At 40.7% G+C, this 21557-nt stretch overlaps 3 protein-coding genes across 5 annotated transcripts in view; 2 read left to right on the top strand and 1 right to left on the bottom strand.

The window, feature by feature from the left end:
* Positions 1 to 4850, bottom strand: part of Irk1 (Inwardly rectifying potassium channel 1) — a 31439-nt gene extending 26589 nt beyond the window's left edge. Inside the window, exon 1 of the mRNA XM_086837034.1 lies at positions 4441 to 4850. The gene's annotated coding sequence lies outside the window, so the exon portion shown is untranslated. The remainder of the gene's footprint in view (positions 1 to 4440) is intronic.
* Positions 2741 to 3603, top strand: LOC110190979 (uncharacterized). Its single transcript, XM_020961687.2, has 2 exons — positions 2741 to 2950; positions 3013 to 3603. The coding sequence occupies exons 1-2, from the start codon at positions 2756 to 2758 to the stop codon at positions 3529 to 3531; spliced, it is 714 nt and encodes a 237-aa protein (XP_020817346.2). The 5' UTR covers positions 2741 to 2755; the 3' UTR covers positions 3532 to 3603.
* Positions 4851 to 5361: 511 nt separating the features above from the next.
* unk (RING finger protein unk) lies at positions 5362 to 13888 on the top strand. Of its 3 annotated transcripts, XM_020961682.2 has the most exons (9): positions 5545 to 5716; positions 5781 to 5990; positions 6743 to 7162; positions 7228 to 7430; positions 7721 to 7833; positions 8040 to 8148; positions 8330 to 8452; positions 8513 to 9084; positions 9142 to 12601. In XM_020961682.2, exons 1-9 carry the CDS (start codon positions 5655 to 5657, stop codon positions 9337 to 9339), a joined length of 2010 nt encoding a protein of 669 aa, XP_020817341.1. In that variant the 5' UTR covers positions 5545 to 5654; the 3' UTR covers positions 9340 to 12601. The 3 variants fall into 3 exon arrangements, 2 of the variants coding, with proteins under 2 accessions (XP_020817342.1, XP_020817341.1); XR_015272637.1 differs by lacking the exon at positions 8040 to 8148 and having other exon boundaries at positions 5543 to 5716; positions 9142 to 11486; XM_020961683.2 differs by lacking the exons at positions 7721 to 7833; positions 8040 to 8148 and having other exon boundaries at positions 5362 to 5716; positions 9142 to 13888.
* The last annotated feature ends 7669 nt before the right edge of the window (positions 13889 to 21557 follow it).

The raw sequence follows: 21557 nt of genomic DNA, 5'->3' as shown, positions 1-21557 counted from the left end.
CAGGATGTATGTTCCACCCAAAGCAAAATGCACAAATATTAAAGCATAAACCAAAATAGATATGAACTACTTCCTGGTCCAAGGCATAGTATTATCTCTTAAGATTAATTTGGCCCAAGCTCCTACTTACTCTTAGAAGTACATCTTTAATATGACTAGCCTAATGACAAGTTATTTTCTCATTACTAAAATGTATTTAATTAAATTTCCTTTTATTTATAGCTCTACTATTTTATGCCCCAGGAAGCTGGTCTCATTAATAGCCTCATCTAAGGAATTATCCTGCTGCTTTACGGCCCACATTGACCCGGACGGAGAACAAAGGCCATCAAAGCCTGGCCAGGCAATCATCCATCACATGTCACCAAAATTTATTTCTAGCTCGTCTGTTGACCTCCATTTCTAGGAGGATGAGGCAAAGGTCAATTGACATAGTTTAGGAGCCGGATTCGGTTCAAAGTTGAGCGCTCCCAGATGGGCAAGAAATTTATGCTGATTGCTTGAAACTGATGTAACCGACCTGCCGCAACACCCAAAGGATACACATGTATTCCTTAAGAGAGCATTAAACTGTTTTGGAGTCCATGACCGCCACTCCTGGCTGATGGATGTGGGCCTCAAGTGGCCTGAGTAAGTGGCTCTTTAAATCCCGAAACAAAACACTTCTGGCAGTGTATGCAAATCGCATAATGGACAGCTGAATTACTATATCAACAACGGCATTCAAGTGATTCCCCGAGAGAGAGGGAGATGCTTCTGGGGAAAATTCCCTCAAAACAGGCGACTTTTAATTGCTCATCGATGGCCACAAAAGAAAAGCGCTCGCCTCGGTTTTCCCCAGCTGCAGCTTGAAGCTTAAGCCCGTCAAGGGGAAAAGTTTCCACTGCACTCGAGGGAAACCAATAAAACTTGGTCAACTCTCAAGTGACGGCCAACGTGCTTGTCAAGGTTAGCGGGACAGAGTCCCAGTCCTGTGGCTTCCCGAGTTTCACAGCGCAGTCAAGGTCAGGCAGGATGATGACCACCCACAGAGTTCCACAGAGAGCAAACAAGCGGATGCCCAGACTGGGCAATTACCATAATTGCCCCCCATTCCGGTGGCACACACACACATATGCGTACGAGTGGCAGCAAACAGTGGCATGAATAACTAACTCGCTGCACTTCGGCTTCAATTGAAGGCCACTGCCACTGTCCGGATACGTATCCGTATCCGGATGCGTTCCAATGATTGCCATCCCTCGGGATAACCCCTTGGAGTGGAATTGCGAAATAGTTTTGCCATTAGCTGTCGTGCAATTTGCATGAGCAGCATCCCGGACTAATGAGCAGCTATCCGAGGAGATCCACATGTCAACCTGTCGAAGCGAAGCTGACCCGATTCATATGTGTGAACTTGGCATAAATCTCATTAATTTCGTATCTTCCCCGCAGCTGTTGGTGGCCATTTGGATGGTGGCCAGTTCTCTGGCAGACCATAAAGCAATGGCTAGACCAAGAGATGTTTCTATTCTGGGACACCTACACCACCTCCCTTGGCAACCGAATGAATTTGAAACCAACTGATTGAAAACCCATAAAAATAACCAAAACACAAATGTGGCGGTTCCTTATCGATTTCAAGTGTATATTATTATAATATTTGATAACAGTGTTATTGTATACAATTTTGAATTGATTTCTAAGACTCCAAGTTTTGTGGATAATCCAAATATATATAGGCCAAGCCCATTCATTATATTCTCTTTCTGATAATAGCTTTATTTTTAGTTACTCTGCCTAAGCGCCAATTCATTTAAATCGATTGACCAACGCTGCGTATGAGTAATATTTTTGCAGAAAAGTAGATAAGAAATATAGACCAAAATTAGCATGATAACTCCACAGAGAATACGATAATCTATGCAATCTTAAAGACTTTAAAGCCTTCAAGTATTTTGTTTATGAGTAACAAGTTTATTTTAAGGTAAATCATATATTTCTTAAGGGACTTTTTCTGATAGTAATTTTGCTCATTTACCAAAATACCTTTTGCTATCAAAAGCCTAATAAATAGACATTATTTTATGAAAATTTGACAGCTGATTTGCACTGTTCTATATTTATGGATTTCCATCAAATTTACTCATTATACTGTGCTGGGGAAACACCCGTGCACCACGAAGTCAGCTGACCAGGATAGGGGCTGGCCAAGAATTAATCTTTAACCATAAATCGAGGGCGCGGTATTTGAGTCAAGTGAGGCCATAAAAATCACGACGTTGATTGGCGAGCTTTATCGGTCAGATAGGCTATGGTCCTATGAAGAAAAAAGTCTCTGACGGATTCCTCGGTCTAGTTAATTGCACCTATCTAATCTGAAGAAGTCTTTTTCTGGCTACTGGTGTGGTTAAGGCTAATTACTATATAGTATATAGTCGTGTCTGGTCACAAGACCAGATATTTCTGCCTCGGGCAGTGACAATCTTTATGCCAAGTTAAAATTGGATGTCTGTTGACTCCTTAAATCCCCTAATGGGTTGCAGCTTAGAGTGGCAATTCTTTTAGTATCAAGTATGCTTTAAATTGAAATGCTGTGGGATAATAAAAACAGTTTAGGAAAGTTATTTTTAAAGGTCTGAAAAAGTTCCTTTTGATTTTTGTGTAAAGCTCAGAATATTACAGAGAAGTATTGTAATTTTATGAATATAACTATAAATAATCTTGGTAAATAAAATAGATTATGCACTTATGGCACTAAATACCTTAAAAAAATATGTCTAACAATGACACCACCAAAGTATGCCTTGCAAGAACTATCTCCGAATTAATTACGACAAATATTTACGTCTGTATAAAAATGTTTGCCAAACTGCGAAGGATTTATCGAGGTGCCGAGGTGGACATCTCCACTCAAGAACCCGGCTGCTCGACTGACTTGTCCAGCTTGGAAACAGGTGCACATGCCAAGGTTAGCACTTTTAATGTAGAAACTTCATAACCAAAACTAAACTCCTCCTTAATTCTACACAGAAAAAAGGGGTTCAGGTCCTCGTAAGTGGCATACAGCAGTTGCTCCTCTTTCTGGCCGTGTTCTTTTTAAGTCCCGTACTCATCTACAGTGGTTTTAAGATCTTCGTTTTGAAGCCACTATATCCTGTGGACCCCGACAACAATGTGACCATTGGTTCAGCCATTGCCACGGTGATCGTGATGCATGTCCTGGTCATTGGCTACATTCTGCGCCTGATCTTTGCAGAGGAAGTGTCTGGTATGGAGCAGCAGAATGTATCGGATTTGGAAATTCTGATGCCGCAGAGGCATGGCTCTGTGCTAAATGTCCTGCTGCTTATGTCCTACTGCGCCCTGATAGTTGGCTTTCCCATTGCCACATTTTGTGCCCTGAAGTTTGTGGTCCTCAAGGGCTTAGCCAACATCAATGCGGATATCATCTCGGCCATCTGTACAGTGGTGGCCGTCCATGGGGCCGTTGGCTTCTTCATCTTTCGGGCCATCTACTCCAAGACTCCGGTCATGGGCAAGAATCTGTGAAACCACAGTTACGTGAAGCAATCCTCATCACAATAATTCTATTTATGGAATAATCAGTTCCTGTATTCATCATTCGTCTGTGAAATGTATTTTATCCTCCTTTTCAGCGGAAATGTTTTTGCAAGGCGAAAAACACACACTTCCCACACAATGAATGACTTGTATTTCGGTTGAAACGTTTATGAGGGGCAAATATATTCGGAATGTCACTTTTCCATTGCCCGATATGGATGGACTTCTTGACGGGCATTTGATGGACACCAGCGATATCTTTTCAGGGCCAAAGAATAGGCTGGAGCCTAAGACTTTCCGCGTGGAAAGTTTAGCAAAGTGACGATCCTCCGACAAGACAAGAAGTGTCAGAATTAAGTTGCACAGTGAAAAGACCATTGTCTTTATTTATTAGCCATAGCGGCTGTCATGTGTCAGGTTCTCCTATTTTTTCCAGACGTTTTGGCCAAAATGTGACGACTTTAAAAAGCAACAGGTGGTACTCGTGACTTAACAGCCGACAGCAGTTCACGCGCTCATTTACCAATGACCCAAAAAAATTTGTTTGAAAATTTCTAAAACCACCAAGATTTTTCAATTATATTTGACCCAAAGCACCATCCCAGAATTCAGTAAATGAATAAATAAGACGGGCGTGTGCCAGTTTAAATTTAGAAATGAACCATTCGAGAAAAATTGAAATCGGAATCACGATTTCATCAATTTGCTCTTGGCTAATGATTTTTAAACTAAATATTTGTTCAGATGATTGGTTGAATTTCTTATTAAAGTCACCTTAATTTAAGGCCTCTTAAATACTACAACTACTAACTATAATATTGCTGTAACATTTCCTACTATTTCTTAATAATGCATTGCAAAATGTATAATTCCAGCTATATTCCATATATCTCTCACCAGCATTATGCAGTCAACGTTTTTAAACTTGAGGCTTCAGCAAATCGGCTACGACAGTTGTATTATTCAGATGCCAGATGGAATTATTCTAGTTTGATGATAATCGAACCGGCGAGGTATTGTCTTTGTCCGCATTGACGCCCCCTAAGGTGATTGTGATGGGTAATTAAACGCTTCGGCGGCAATAACTATTTGATTAGCATGTGTTTGGCATTGTCGCTATATCCTCACTTTTATGAGATGCACACGCGGCGGCACTAACGAACGATGCCGAAGCGGCGTAATTTGTCAAGCGCGTTAAGGCTAAAGATAAAAGCCAGAGCAAGAAGTTGTTTTCATTGGCGAAAGATCGAAAGTATTGCAACTACTTGCAGTAATAGTACTCTTGGCTCGAGTGCATCGCGCTGACTGAGTAAACAAACAGCGGCGAGGCTGGAGCAACAGGTCGCCGTCATCCCGTCCAGCATCTCGTCACATCTCCTCTCCGAGCGCATGTGCAGCAGTGGGGTGAGAGAATGGAAGCAGAGATAGTCTCAGGTATGATCTGAAATGGGAAACTGCTACTTTTTTGTAAATTTCAATATCTGGCAGTCATTAAAACTGTTTTAAAAATTGAATTAAATTTGCACTCTTTACGGAAGTAAATTCAAATTCAAATTTGCAACGGCTGCCACACTGCCGGAAAAAATCAAGTGGCAGCTCCGCGGCAAAAGTGGTGAAATAAGGAAAGGAAATATCGATGTTATGACATATCGATATTTTTTTATTACTTAAGTGATTTAAATGCAAGAATGATAGTTTTTTTTTCTAATATATATTATAACAAATAAATTCATATAAATAAATAAGTCTTAATATTCATTATAGTGACGTTGGAAAAACATCGATAGTCGCCAAAAACATCGATGCTTCCTCACCCCTAATGCGCCAAATAGTACATTTTGTTAGTTGAATCGTTGATGTCACTAATGCAAATTTGCTTGAATATGCTAGATGAATATTGAAATAAATTATTTTTAAGGCTATAAGCTAAATTATTTTTTTTATAATTTCAATTGTGCTAGCCTGAAACTAGCTAGACTACCAATACTGCACTGCAGACTCTTAAAAAAATTTGTCAAAGTGTGACCACACTATTTGGTCTCGAAAAATGCCGAAAAACTACTGAAAAGAGCGGCCACACTTCAAGAGAATAAATCTTTTTCTTCAAAAAAATGGCGAACGATACGAACAAGCTGCTGCTGTCTTCGCAGCAAGAAAAACCCAACCACTACACGTAAATAACAATAAATTGAGTGTCCAGGTGCCCGAATAACGCCCCGTGTTTTCTCCGCCCGCAGCTACCTGAAGGAGTTTCGCGTGGAGCAATGCCAGTCGTTCCTGCAGCACAAATGCAACCAGCATCGGCCATTTGTTTGTTTCAATTGGCACTTCCAGAATCAGCGGCGTCGTCGGCCAGTAAGAAAGCGCGATGGCACCTTCAACTACAGCGCCGACAATTACTGCACCAAATATGACGAGACCACAGGCATCTGTCCGGAGGGAGATGAGTGAGTATTGTAATTCGCGTCCTGGAGTCTCCTGGTGAAATTCTTTGTTGGCCTGGTGCAGTGCGGGTATGAGACGGCGATAGCAACGACGTAGTATTTTTTCGTTTCCTCTTTGCGCCTCGTTCCTTGGCGATGTGTGTGTATCTCTTGTCTTCGTGTTTACAAACAAAAACCTGGGTGCGGGCGTTTCGGGGGTTTGGCGTCGTCGGAAAGCTAAAAGTGAAATTCGCTGTGTGTGTGTGTGTGTATGTGTAGGCGAGGTCGCACAGCTAAAGTGAAAGTGATTCCAGCGATTGAGCTGGCAAATTCTAATCAGCATCCGCCCGACGCCTTGGTGGTGGTTGTTGCTCCCACTCACACAATTACAGACAGAGCGTATACGCACACACACGCACGCTACGCCAACTGCTACAAGTGTGTGCGTCATTGTTTTTATTGCGTTTCGCTTTTGCGTGTTTTCTTCTGCGTTTATTTTGATTTTTCTCCCGGCAGCTTCAAAATGTACAGTTATTGTGGCTGTCGAGCTTTGGAGAAAAGCTCGCCAAAGCGCGAGAGCAGGGTAAAAGTAAAACGCAATTACTTTCTGCACGAAACACAAAACAACAACACAACAGGCAGACTTTATGACCCAGACTTGAGGCCTCCACCCTCCACCCCCTGCCCCTCCCGCGCGTCTATTTTTAGAGCCAGCTACGACGTCACTGAAAAGTCTTCTAATCTCTTTTATTCATTCATCCCACGCCATCCCGCAGATGCCCCTTTCTCCACCGCACCGCCGGGGACACGGAGCGACGATACCATTTGCGCTACTACAAGACATGCATGTGCGTACACGACACCGACAGCCGGGGCTACTGCGTCAAGAATGGACTGCACTGCGCCTTCGCCCACGGCATGCAGGACCAGCGCCCACCGGTTTACGACATCAAAGAGCTGGAGACCCTGCAGAATGCCGAGATCACTCTGGATAGCACCAACGCACTGAACGCTCTGGACAAGGAGCGCAATCTGATGAACGAGGATCCCAAGTGGCAGGACACCAACTACGTGCTGGCCAACTACAAGACGGAGCCTTGCAAGCGCCCACCGCGCCTCTGCCGCCAGGGATACGCCTGTCCACAGTACCACAACAGCAAGGACAAGCGCCGCTCGCCTAGGAAGTACAAGTACAGGTGGGTCCTTCATTCTTAATAACGAATGCAGAACGTAATGAATCGAACTCTAAACTCTGTTCCAGGTCCACGCCTTGTCCCAATGTCAAGCACGGCGAAGAGTGGGGTGAGCCGGGCAACTGCGAGGCCGGCGACAACTGTCAGTACTGTCACACTCGCACCGAGCAACAGTTCCATCCGGAGATTTACAAGTCAACCAAGTGCAACGATGTCCAGCAGGCCGGCTACTGCCCGCGCAGTGTCTTCTGCGCCTTTGCCCACGTAGAACGTAAGTGCCGAGGCAGAGGCCTCTGAAAACCTTGGCTTTCAGCGCTGTTCGCCACAACCAGTTGTAGTAGGGAATTGTTAGGCTTATGTATCTTATGATTTTCCTGTTTTAACTCTATGTTTATCTCTTACTTGCCTCGCATTTCTGCTCATCAATCAACCCGCAAATCTGTCTCAAACTCTGAAAACCCTCGAACCGAATCCTTTGTATAACAATGCATCAATCCATCAATCAATGTTCGCTTTGCCGCTCGGTGTCGCTTGCCCATGTAACCATTCCCAACCCAAAAGCTTGTATTATGGCCGACGAGAAGATGCGGGACCACGAGCTAAGCCTGTGCGAGCTCATATCCAATGCCTTTCCCGATCTACAGGCCCAGGATGTGCTCCACCTGGGCGACAATGTACGTATGACCAAAACAGTAACACTCATCAAGCCTGCGATTTGCATCGCCTAATCCCCACATACAACCAGACATCGTCAGTTGCGCTAATCCAGCTAACCACATCAGCTAACTGTCTAACACCCTCACCGATCCATTGAAATCTGTGGCCTGCTCTCATTGCGATCCTCGATTTTTCTTCTCTTTTCGTTTTGTTCTCTTCGTAGTTATTGAACATTGGTGGTAATAGTACCAATAAAATGTTGGTAGATGCTTTGGAAAACACGACAAATTCCAGCAAATTTTTAAATTTCTCACGACCCCTGGACTGTCGTTGTGAGTATTTTAGTCCTGACACCTGACAAGAACACCTACATAAGTTGCAATCCGGTATTCACTATACATACTCTAAATGTTGGTTGTGGACATGTGTCAGCGTTCAGACAGCAAATGCTTCGGCCTATACCCTTTTCCTAACTGAAACTTTCAATAATTTATCTGTCTTCTTTGCAAGCAGCATGCTCACTGGACGATCCGCGCGAGAACTCATTGTCGGCGAGTCTGGCCAATACTAGCTTATTAACACGTTCCTCGGCGCCAATTAACATTCCTAATACGACTCTAAGTAACTCAATTAATGGTAAGTCATCGGTGGGCTTAGTTGGCCAACTAATCGCTAAATTTTATTCTCTTTGCACAGACTTCAACTCAGGTGGATTCGCCGTCAACATTCCCAGCAGCTCGCTCACCTACAGTCCCACCAATCTCTTCAATGTGGACGCATTCAACTATGGCGGCTCTAACAAGCTTAGCAACTCCCTTTCGGCCACCCAAAATGATAGCAGCCTCTTCTTTCCGTCTCGGATCATTTCGCCCGGCTTTGGCGACGGCTTGTCTATCAGTCCTTCCGTAAGGATTTCGGAGTTGAACACCATACGCGACGACATCAACAGCAGCTCGGTGGGCAACAGCCTCTTCGAAAACACTCTTAATACGGCCAAGAACGCGTTCAGCTTGCAATCGCTGCAGTCACAGAATAACAGTGATATTGGGCGCATCACCAACGAGTTGCTCACGAAGAATGCACAGATTCATAAGCTGAATGGCCGCTATGAGGATATGGCGTGCAAGCTTAAGATCGCCGAACTGCATCGCGACAAGGCCAAGCAGGAGGCCCTAGAGTGGAAGGAGCGGTATGATCTGGCCCAGATACAACTTAACCTGCCGGCGGAGCTGCGGGACTTGTCAATACAGAAACTGAAGCAATTGCAGGTAAGCAGTTGGTTAATTAAATTTACAGTGCGAGGATTCAACCAGCTTTACTTTCAGTCGAAACTGCGCACTGACTTGGAAGAAGTCGACAAAGTATTATATTTAGAGAACGCCAAGAAATGCATGAAGTGTGAGGAGAACAATCGTACAGTCACCCTGGAGCCGTGCAACCATCTGTCCATCTGCAATACATGCGCTGATTCGGTCACCGAGTGCCCCTACTGTCAGGTACCAGTGATCACCACCCATACCTAGAACATGTTTTATCAGCAACAGGACCACAAGTGGCCCTTTGGCTGAAAATCGGATATGAAAGGGGAACGGGGATACGGATACAAATGGGAATCGTCATGACAATGTGTGTGACAGACACACAAAGCAAACTTTAGTCATAAGGAAAAAGTTGAAACTTTTGATCCGATGGTCGGGTAGGAGTAGCAGCCACTTGCAAGTGGGCGTGGCAAAGCATATATTATTTATATTTCCACTGTATGCAAATTATGCAAATTATCGTCATGAATATTAGCAATTTCTAGGCACAAACTATTAATTGAATTAGCTAGCTGCTCTAAAATCTAAGTTAAATATTTTATTTTTGTTTGCGTTTTTAATTTTTTTTTTTCAGAACGACTACAGGAACTCTTGAAAAAGATTTACATTTTATATTTGTATACTTTTATGCAACACAAAACAACTCTTTTTAATTTTGTTTGACATTTTCAGTGTTTTAGGCATACTTATTATTTTTTATTTCTACCAACTCTGCACGAATTTGCAATATCTCATTTATTTTTTACACGCACGTATACTTTGTGTAACTTTATTCGAAATATGCTACACTTTCAGTCATATTGTACTTTTCACTAGTATTACTTAAGGAATTACGAGAAGTAAACAACCGCTGTTACGATATGTAATGGGTTAAAGGTTTATGATAAATATATAAATATATATATTAATTTTTCTAGACACTTTTAGCAATTGACTATTAACAAATTTATAGAAACCAACAAATTGATCAAGTTAATAATCTTTAACAAAGTATTGTCGCTTACAAGAGCAACATGCAACCACAAACAAACAAACAAACAAAAACCACCAGTGATTTTGTATAAGCCGATTTTCAAACTGTATTTTATATGTCTGTGTTTCAATCTTGTGAAAACAACCAATAACTAAAAAGCCAAGACAAGCGTCATAAACTCTATGTAACTGACAGGTCATAACTAATCATAATTTACTCTTAGCTTTCTTTTCTTACATGTTTTTTGTTTTTTAACTGCACAAAAGTAATTATAGGTGTAAAACGGATTTACAACTAATTGCGACAACGCTTTATCTTATTGAAATGTTCAGTTTACTTTATGAAAACCAAGTTAAATGGATTAAGACACTTTGCTTTTATCTTTGGGCTTATTGGTGGTCTGAAAACCAATGCCAACACTCCCAACCCCAAAAAAGATTTACAAACTCACGTATATACTCTCCACTAGGTTACTTTGTGATTTATATAGTGCTTTAAGTACTTACTTTGCAGCTGATTTCAGTTTTCATTTTACTTTCATAGTCTCAAATAGACGCTTCCAATGTAGTAAAAGCAAATAAAAATTGTCAATGTCGGAACGTAGTATTTAAGATACATGAAATCAAGCATTTTGCTTATGCTGATGGTACAAGAACGAATATGAATAGATATATATATATTTATGGAGCATTTGAACGTAGACTCGATGAGTGATGAGTGTAGGAGGCAAAAACAATAAAAGTAACTCGATACAGCGAAATGAACAGAGTTTAATCAGAAAAGTTAGCCAGAGTTAATGTGAAACCGTCTTCAAAAACAAATGTATTTTTTTGCGTGAAACATAAAGTTATAAAAAATTAATAATAATAATAATAGACCGCTATTGGAAGCTGTGGACAATGTTGAATGAGAAGCAGAGACACATATTGTTAGCTAGTTGAGTTGAATTGATTAAAACTGTAATCAAAACTGGACTGTTTTGGAAATGAATTGAAAATGCAACGTAACATGCATAGGCATTTATTGAGAACAAAAGCAAAACTGTAAGGATATACACAAATATATATATATATATACGAACCTATATAAAAAAAAAAAAAGAAACCTTCAAATATTAAAAAAAAAAAAAAAAACTATTGTATTACAAAGCTAACAAGCAAGGCAGCGCAAAGGCTTTTATCTCTGTGTGTGTTTGTACTATGTTTTGTAGAAGCCAAACATCAAGTAATACAAATTAATAAACATAACAATAATCAAATGTGTGTTAAATAATAAATGCTTTAATAGTTTATGATAAAGATGTACACAACAAACAAACAAAATTAATAACAAAAACCAAGTAAAAATCACGAATACCAACAATAATAATGAAAAGAAAGAGATTTTGGTTTTATAATGGAGCTGTTGAGTCGCTAATTCTACGCATACATTTCCCAGAACACCATCAGACCTTCATCGACTGGGCACTAACTTAAAGGATAACTCTTTGGGAACACTTGCACGAGATCTATCAATTTTCGGATTTTCCGACCTCAATCCAAATCCAAAGCAATTTTACAACATGTCAAGAAATCCATTTCACACCCAACTCAGCTAAAAACTAGAATCAGAACCCAGATCGAGAAAATATATGTCAGTATATACATATATATTTATAGATGACACATGTATTTTGTATACGCTACTGTAAGAGTGATTTTTATGTGATTTTGAAACTACTTGAATATGTGATCCAGAAATATATAAAAAAAAAAACAAAAAAATGAAAAAAAAACCAAACAAAAAAGAAAAAAACAAATAAAAAATAAAAGTATTTATATATGAATGCAATCTCGCGACAGCAATAAAACAAATCAAATTGTAAACCAACTTGACTTTATGTACAACAAAAGTGACAAGAAATATAAAAACATATGTTGTAAAGCTCCAGCTCCATTTAGAAAACAAGCGGCGAAGAGAACTCGAATAATCAAAAAGAGTTAAAAGTTAATTGAAGACGGACGACACACATAGAATATATAAATTTTAAAGGAATTGTCATATACGCGTAGACCACAAACAAACCACAAAACAATCGCAATGAAGAGAACAACAAACTAAATGTCTAAATTATCAAATGAATTAGTAGCTAGCTTTAGGGTCTCTTAACGAAAATTCAAATTAAAATTAAAGGACAAAAATGAGGATGATTCACAAAAGAGTAACAAAAGCAATGGCAATTACTTCTCTGTAGTTCTAGAACAATAAACAAATTGTTTCAACTAGCTAATACACAATATATATATTAACAAACAAATTGTAGTAAACGTAACTAAAGGTTTGACACAAATAGTTAACCGAAGGGATAAACAAACAACAAAAACAACAACAACTCTGAACACCGAACAGGAATTTTAATGATGAAATTGTGGAGACCGAGCAAACTTGCAACCGAAAGTACTGTCTTGTATTTTAAAGATATCTACACAAATGATGAAAATAGATTTATGCAAACTTTATGCGAACCAAGCCCACACAGAGAGACACTCACAATAAGGATAGGGGACAGGATATATTAAACTATGTGGAATCAATATGAAATTATTTTTTTCTAGAATACTACAAACAAAATGTGTGTCAAGACCTAAATGAAATAAGAACAGTTTGAAACTTTTACTAGAGATAAACGCTGAACTAGATTCGAAGCAATTCGACAGCTCTACATAAGTTAACTGATACACCTAGCCTAGGCTATATGACAAATATATATATGAATGTACCATTTATGGCTAATAGAATATCTATGAAATTTTTACCAATGTTTTGCGGTTCGTGTCTTGACTTAATCTCCCTTTTGCGTTGCAGTCAGTATAAATATTGTGTTTTCCTTTTGTTTTGTATACCTTGGCTTTTATTTTTATGGCGTCCGCGGAATGATATTAATACGAATGCACCGATGATATTGGTCAGATGTCATAAAGCTCTCTCGACCTATAACGTTTCTTATCGGCGATTAATTGCCGCGGAAATGCGGCCATAGCTGTTTATTTTTATCACTTCACCTTATAATTTGAGAAACACTCCAACCTCCATTTGATATTAAAAAAATGAAATGCCTAAATTAGCAATTTCTAACGATCTTCATTATCTTTCAATTGTAATTTAATTAAATTTTTTTGTTCGCTTTGTTTTCTCGCCTCTTTAACAGGCGAATGTTGTGTGTTATTTGTAATGTTATTAACTAAAGTTAATAAATGTGCTTAGAGAAAGAGAGACAGAACCAGCAAAATTTGTGTTGCCATTCAAGAGCAGCAAACAATAGACTCCGACTTCAAAGATACCCTTCCACATTGTAGACAATGCAACCTTAACAAATCAATTATTTAACTAGTTATGCCCACAGCGGATATGAATACAAAAATATTTGAATATTTATATATACACATATATATAGCATATTACGTATGATAGCATTATCAAATTATTATCAAGCTAATTGTGTAGCAATTTAGTTATGTATTTCCAAATCGAGAATGTTTGTCCAAGGCGACCACAAAAAAGCAACAAAATGCATCTGCCTCAAACCGAATGTACACACCTCAGTATATGTATGTATTGTATGTATTTACGATCGATCCTATATGTTGGCAATAATCGAACCGAGGGCGGGGCAGCCACTGATGGAGTTTGTATATTGGAGTTACTACATTGAAGTACTATGTAAACTATGCAATTAACAAATTAATAAATACAAATTACTATTTAAAATGAAATGAATTAATAAAACCATGTTTAAACCAAGCACTTCCACTTTACTTTGTTGGTTATTATTACATACATATACCTTTTCCTAATTTGTTGATGAGAATGCCGCAATTTTTTCACTTTATTCTCCTTATACTTTATTTTTTTTAGGGGTTTATTTTTTCTTCTTATATATATGTTTTTTATTTTTTTTTGCAGTCTGCAGACAAGACAAAGCCAAGGCGCTTGGTTCCCATGCGTGATTCCAATCTGGCTCCGGCAGCAGGAGAAAAGGGCAATATAAAAGGCAAAGGCAGCAGCAACAACAACAACAACAACAACGTCAGAAACTCGTAAGAATTTTAAAATGCACGATAATCGTTCAGTGATAGCTAAGCAAGCCGACAATGCCCCTGCCCTCAGACCCTCCTGCAACCGAACCTTCGCATCCCATCCCATCCCATCCCATCTCTCTGCTGCCACTTTAACCTGAGCCATCGGGGTCCAGGGAGCCAGTTTGAAACAAGGTAGGATGCTGCTGCTGCTGCTGCTGCTGCGATATCGCCGCGTTCGCGCGTTAAACACAAGCGCAACAATTTTTATTCTGTCAGCGAACGCGTGCCTGTATTTGTGTGGTCCCGTCTTCAAACTGGACTGGGACCTGGACATGGGTCCCTGGGACTTCTCTGACTTTGACTCCTTCTGCCGTCTGCCTTCCGATCTTGCGTGGCGATCTCACGCGCTTGCGCCTGCGCCTGCGCCTGAGCATTTTGTGGGGAAGCACACTGCAGTGGAACGGGCGGGCATATTGGTGTTCCAAGGACCGAGCATATAAATATATAAATAGGTTTTATGAGCGCAAAAGTGTTGCCATTTTTCATGCTGAATGCTGGATGCTAGGTGCTTGTATGTTGGTTTGCTGAATGATGGCCCACTCCATACCTCAACTATTTTTAGACGCTGACCCAAGTGGACATGTTCGAGAGCGTTCAGGGAGGAGATCGGATCTGGCATCAGGCTTTTGCCTCGATTCGTGTCCATGTTCTGCAGTGTTTCGCACGCTGCACGCTACACGCATTTCCACTCGAAACTTGTTCTTGTTCTTGTTGTTGCTGCTGCTGTTGCTGTTGCTGTTGCGGAGGCTGCTGCGGATGCTGCCTGCCATCGTACCGCCCGCACGCCCCGCCGTGATTTGTAACACGATACATTTTGCCGCCACAGCCGCAGCCGGCGACTGGAGTTGGTCCAGAGGGCGAGGGGGAAACGGTATTGGGGTGCAGGATCCAGGGTCCCTGCTGCTTCTAATGCATTTTTCAGCTCTTTTGCATCGGGCCAGCCCCCGATCAGCTCATTAGGCATTTTTAATTTGACAACGCGCGCAATTTATGTGGGAATTTCATGCCGTGTACTTTTGACTCATCCGAATGAATCGAAGCGAAACGAAACGAAACGAAACGAACGAGTCGCAACGAAAGACTTAGGCAGCAAACTTGGCGCGCCAAGCTCTGCTCAAAAATCAATTTTCAATTTGCTGCAGTTCGGCGGGATCGGTTCGAAACGGGACGGAATGGGACTCGTGTGGCTACCTCTGGACCCTGGCTGACTGACTGCCAGCCGTCCTGCCTGCAGCATCCACAGATCAAAGCCAAGCGAAGGAGAGCGCAAGGCGACCCCGAAAAAAAAATGAGAATGACAAGATGGAAAGCTCATTAGCAATAGTCAAGGATTGGATACTCTTTACGGGTACCTAAAATAAAATGTGTACTAAGCAGGGAAGGTCGGTTTTTTGAGGATAAGTAGTCACTGGGATAATGATTGAAAACCCTGTTTCTTTAAAAATAATCTCATATATTAAAAAACATATTGTAAATAATTAACTTTTTATTGTAATGTAAAACTTACATATTTCTGAATAGGAAAAAAAGTATTGAAGTAATAATTCAGTAAGACTACCTTTTTGCATCTATAGATTTATAAAAGAACATCCAAATATATTATTGCATTTCCAATATTTTATTCCAAATAAATATAACTTATGACACTCTATGTCTTCTTGGCCTTTGTATACCGACAATAAAACTTAAATAATCAGTATTTTAGGTATATTAAATCGATATTTTTATATGATATATTTTTGGGTAAGTCCCAGTTTTTCAAAATGTCATAACTAAGCCAAAAATGAATCAATTTCAATTCGGATTGATTTTCTGTGCTTGTTTTTGTAGGGCTAACAAATCTGCAAATCAAGTTTTGTAATAATATCAATTTTTCGTCAAATTTTGAAAATATTAATGATGACCCCTTTAAAATTTTGAAAAAAAATTTGAAAAATTTTTTTTGATAGACATGGTTAGTTTGATGCTGATCAAAAATATATATGATTTATAGGGTCGGAAATGACTTCTTCACTTAGTTTTAAGCTTCTGACTGTAATTATAAGACCCTGCAAGGGTATAATATAATATTTATAGTTTAAATTTTAGGATTCAATAAGTCTTTGACAAATATTCAGAGCCATAAGAAGAGGCTGCCAAACTGTTCAGCTAAATCAATAACCCTTCGGCATAGAGTAACTAAAAATCTATTTAGCCGGGCACAGGCGTTGACGTTGATGTTGGCCGGGACTTAACGAAGTGTTGCCTGGCAGTTGCCGCCCTCCAGCTCCGCCTGCACACCCTCCCCCCGTAAACCCCGCTTAACCCGCCCTAGAACCCCACATGGCCGACGGCTGCATTCCGCGTGCGGTTTTTGTGGCCGAGCGGCATTTGGCCACGAGCGACGCATAACAAAAAGGGAGTATACCGGTGGTATTGGCATCTTTTACCTCTTTTTTTGTTGTAAATGGAAAACCCTCTCTCAGAGAGAAATGTGCAATTTTCTAAGCCCCACCAAAACAAAAAAAAAAAAAAAAACAGCACTTGAAGGCACGGCATTCGGTGTTGCACCTATGTTACCTATGTCTTCCTGAGCTGTTGGTCATCAACTTTCCATAATCGGCGCGCAGACAACAAACAACTTGAGCCTTCGACGCGGCCCGCCCGCTGGGTCCGCCAGTAACAACAACAGCAACAACAGCAACAACAAGAGCAACAAGCGCCACTTTGCTGTCAATTCAAAATGATAAAGCAAACAAATATTAACCCACTCCAAGTGGACGCATGTGGCTGCCGTCTCATGGCACTTTCTGACAGCCCAGCGACACTCGAGCCGATCCGATCCGACCCAGGGATCTGGCACAGGCACAGGCATTGGGACAGGGACTGGGACTGGGACTGGGACTGGGCTTGGGCCTGGGACTCTGGGACTGTGGGAATGTGCCACGATCTCCCCACATTCAGAGACACTCGCACACGGCTTAAATGCTGTTCCAGGCCATAATGACTTTTAATTTTTATGGCACTGGCTGCCGAGGATGCCGATGCGGATGGCATCTCGGGATCTCGGCAGCCGCGTAGCCGGAGCTTAAGTCGCATATAATTCAAGTCCATCAACGCATGCGCTTCACTTGACCACCGCCATGATACACATTTAAATACTCATACTCGACGATGCTCCCATCCCCCCCGATTCGCTGTCGCCTGCACGGCCACTTGAGGGAGCAACCATGTGAGTCGTCTGCGTCTGGATCTAGCTGGGGATCAGGCCAGGTCTCTCTTTGCATGCATCCGAAGATGCTCGAGAGGGCAACAACGGCTCAGCGTTGTTTAATATTTTAAGTAAGTGCTGCCGCTTGGCTTTGTGGTAAAGTAAGCATTGGGTGAAGCATCATGGGATTCCTTCCATGTGGCTGTGCAATTTGTTAGCCGCAAATCAGGAGGATGGGCAGTGTTAGGCATTTGCATACTCTATGTTAACTGAATTGGATTAGATATTACCATATGCCTCTGAGGTAGTTCTTGGAATTCTCCAAGTACATCAAAGGTAAATGTAATTGCCTTTTTCCAGTAATTCAAAGACATATGTTTCCATATCTATCGAAATTTGATTTGTGTACTGATTCGGCTGGAACAGCATTCGACTGCATTTTTGTGGTTTTGTCTCGTGCAAGAACTGTTGGCCAAATAGGCACCGCATGTGGCCATTGGCCAGGTTGGGTTAGGCTCTCCTGCTTACTCACCGGGATCTCTCTGACTGCTGTTTAAACCGCATCGATCGCAGCCAGCTGATAGCACAATGGGCCACACTGCACAATGATAACTGCGCCGCTTACGACTTTTTGACTCTCGTGCCGGCCAGGATCAAAAGGAGGCCAGTTGACAAATGCTTGTACACACACACACAGCAGAGAGGTGAGACCCTTTTTATTCCTGTGTGACTATGACTGGGAATGTTTATGTTACAGGCCCTTGGCCCCTGCAGTCTCTGCACGCCTTCCCCTTTACTCCTGGGTCCATGTCCATGTCCATGTACATGCCCATTCCCATTCCCATTCAGTCCTCTGTTCCTGCCTTTGTTCCTGGCCGTCTGTGGTAGCAAATTCTTTGGAATACCGGAGATACATCCATCCATTTGCCTAATTTCTATCTCGGCAGCAATTCCCCAATGGCATTTCACTTAGATTTATGTGAATTAAACAGCCATCTCCACGCCCCGGTAGGGCCACATCCACATCCACATCCACATCCACATCCACGTCCAAATCCCTGGTAGCCGTAAATGTCAACATCCATTAGAGACCTCAAACCGTTAGTGGCATTTGTCGCACGCTATGTGGCCCGCAGTCACAACAAGAGGGCCACAATGCGCAGCATGATTGAGTGCCTGCTTCTTGGAATCAAACCCAAATCGGCATTTGGCTTGATATGGGAACTCTGGTCGGGATTGGTATTGGTATACGAACGAACCCCTTTGACTCTGTCGTCGTCGTCGAAAGCGGGTCATAAACAATATAAATATTCTCGTAAATATTAGTTAGTAGCTGTTATTAAATTACCGCGTGACCTTCGCTATAAGTTAAGCAAACCGGTGCGACAGGCCAAAGCACGCGTTATGGCCATTATTTGTTAATTATGATTCTCTTTCTAATGCCAGCGACCATACTTGTGCAGGCCAAAACAAAAGACTTTGGCAACAAACTTGCCAGCTAGCTCCAGTGGCCATAAAGCACTTTGAAAAATTCAATGAACCCCAAGCGAGAGCGGCATAGTTGAGGAATCTCAAATGACTATGAACATCAGATGCTCTATATTTTGTTTTAATAAAAATGTTAGTTTAAGGAACTCGAGAATCTCCTTAATAAAATAATTGTTCGATTTATTATTAAATGTTTCAAATGTTAAAGATAACAGATACTGTTAAATAACTCAACTGTAAAGTAAAAAACTTCCCGATTTAATATTAAAATTAACCCTTTTTCTCGTCTCTCCCAACCTTATGGCTTGAGCCACATACCCCAAGCCTCTGTAAGTGTATAAAAAGAAACAAAAATTCAAGTTTCATATCGAAATTTTATGATCGAAACACCAACGAAAAAAGTAAGAGAAACAAAAAGAGCAAATCAGCCGCAACCCATGGCGTTGGTGGGAATGGTGGGATCCAACCTTAAAACTGGACTCAAGGGGAGGAGCGGCTAACTGGAGAGGGAAAAGGGACCGGAGAGGGGAGAGGAGCCGGACGAGGCGGGAGCAGCAGCAGCAGCAGCCATGTTAACAACTTCCATTAAAAGAAATTAAAAGCAGACGGAGACGCCGTTGGATACGGACGCGCCATGGCGCACAGAAAATGGCGTTCCATCTGCTCTTTGGCATCTGTCCATGGATGCTGAGTCGCACATAGCTGAGCTGGCTAAGAGGAGTATTGGATCTGTGGCCAGCGAATGGTTCGAGCATTTCCGGTTCCACTATTTTGGTGGCAAATGGAAGAAGTAAATAATTTATATTATTCGAAGTTTGCAGTAAGCAGTTGAATTATTGGATCGAATCCGAAAATCGATCATAACTTGAATTAACTCATATTCTTTAAATCTATACTTATCGCTATTTTTATATCACAATTTTTTCAACAAATCAAAGTTAAAAAATCACAAAACTAAGTCAAAAAGGCATTAATTTTTGAGCATTTGTTGGCAAATCCAAGTTTTTCAAAAATCATAACTTAGCTAAGTTATGCATATAACTTATAAATGCATTAATTTCAAATCGGAAAAGCTTTCTGTGCTAATTTTGATTAGGTTAATAAATCTGCATACTCAATTTACAATTTAAAGAAAATCAATATATGTTTTCAATTTTCGAAAATTGTAACGATGTAACCCCTTATAAAATTTTCAAGTTTAGAAAAAACATTGAAAATTTATTTTTCAACCGGACATGACTAGATCGTCTCTTCTTTGATGCTGATCAGGACTATATATAATATATAGGGTCGGAAATGACTTCTTCATAGTGTTACAAGCTTCTGACTAAAATTAAAATACCTTGAAAGGGTGAAAGATGGTTTACTAATTTTATCTTCTGAGATGAGTCACCTTAAGGTCTGTTCTAAAAATAATATTAAAGATGGAGATGGTTTTAAAAGGTAAACAGTTGTCTCAGAAACCGCTGTGGATTTAGGATTTATTAAATTTGGAAGTAAGTAGTTTAAAAATTGATTAAATATGATTATTATTCCATTATCAATTATATAAATATATATTTAAAAACTTTTATTGTATACTTTGGTTAAATTATTTTTAGGACTTAAAATCTCTGGAAATTTTTATGAGACTTGACTATAAAATGACCATATTTTTGAAACATTTATATATTGTTAACTTTGTTATTTTTTTATATTAAACAAGCTGCCTTATAGGGTAATGTTTTACACCATTTACTATGAGGTTGTACAAAAAAGTTAGTTTTTTTAAAATAATTAAATCAATCGGTTGTAATTTTTTAAAACCAAAACAGGTTTAAAGGTCTAAAGGTATCTTTAACATAACATATAAACCATAAGTTAAATAACAAAATCAATACCCTAAAATTAGTTTCTGTGCAGCATTTACAGGTTGCCATTAAAATTCAATTTCGGTTTATAACTGTCGTCCCATCAATATTCACATAAATCAATGCTGGACCAAATCTAATTACAGAAACTAATCTGCGGCTCTTTATCTCGAAGGGACTCGCCAGTGTCTGTTGGCTTATTTATTTAGTGGTTTTTTTGTTATACGCTTTTTGTTTCTTCTTTTTTGTTTTTAAGGTTTTTTTTTGTTTTTGTTTTTGGCCAAGAGCGCGATCTATATGATCGTGATTATGATGCCCGCTCGCCGTCTCGTTCCCGCCGCGGCAAAGTCGATGCGATGCGATGCGATGCCATTTATTCATGCTCATTAAGTGCCGGAGCGATTGTTGTCTGGTCTCGGGATGGTCTCTTCGTATCTGCCTTGTTCACGGCGTGTTCATTCACAAATGAGCGCCTTAAGCAGCTCCGCCCCACACAGATACACAGATACGCACAGATACAACCAGAGGCCGAGAGGCAGAGGCAACGTAATGAGTTGCTGCCCCGCACACAATGAAGCCAGGAAATTTATGTGGCAGCCACATAGACTCGCTCGCACACATCTGCAGAGGATGTTGGATGTTGGATGCTGGATATTGGATGCTGGTCTGGCTTGGCTCGGCTTCCCATCCATAGCATCCCACCCCTCCCGAGGCGGCCCCCTCTCCAGCTTCTTCATCTTTAATTTGGTTCCGTGTATCTCGTTGATGGCGTTTTGCCTTCTCTTATATCTTGCCGCCAAAGA

The sequence above is a fragment of the Drosophila serrata genome, unplaced genomic scaffold (genome assembly GCF_035046125.1).
Source record: "Drosophila serrata isolate PLE 108 unplaced genomic scaffold, ASM3504612v1 contig_295, whole genome shotgun sequence".
In the NCBI taxonomy this organism is placed as follows: Eukaryota; Metazoa; Arthropoda; class Insecta; order Diptera; family Drosophilidae; genus Drosophila; species Drosophila serrata.
The sequence above is the reverse complement of the archived record's forward strand: the minus strand, read 5'-3'. Positions and strand labels throughout refer to the sequence as shown.

What these genes read in the sequence shown, in the direction of transcription:
- LOC110190979 (XM_020961687.2), top strand. Translation starts at nt 2,756, where the DNA reads ATGTCTAACAATGACACCACCAAAGTATGCCTTGCAAGAACTATCTCC. An exon ending in AAACAGGTGCACATGCCAAG is followed by an intron (nt 2,951 to 3,012) that starts GTTAGCACTTTT and finishes AATTCTACACAG; the next exon opens with AAAAAAGGGGTTCAGGTCCT.
- unk (XM_020961682.2), top strand. Translation starts at nt 5,655, where the DNA reads ATGGCGAACGATACGAACAAGCTGCTGCTGTCTTCGCAGCAAGAAAAA. An exon ending in ATCTGTCCGGAGGGAGATGA is followed by an intron (nt 5,991 to 6,742) that starts GTGAGTATTGTA and finishes GCCATCCCGCAG; the next exon opens with ATGCCCCTTTCTCCACCGCA. An exon ending in AGAAACTGAAGCAATTGCAG is followed by an intron (nt 9,085 to 9,141) that starts GTAAGCAGTTGG and finishes CTTTACTTTCAG; the next exon opens with TCGAAACTGCGCACTGACTT.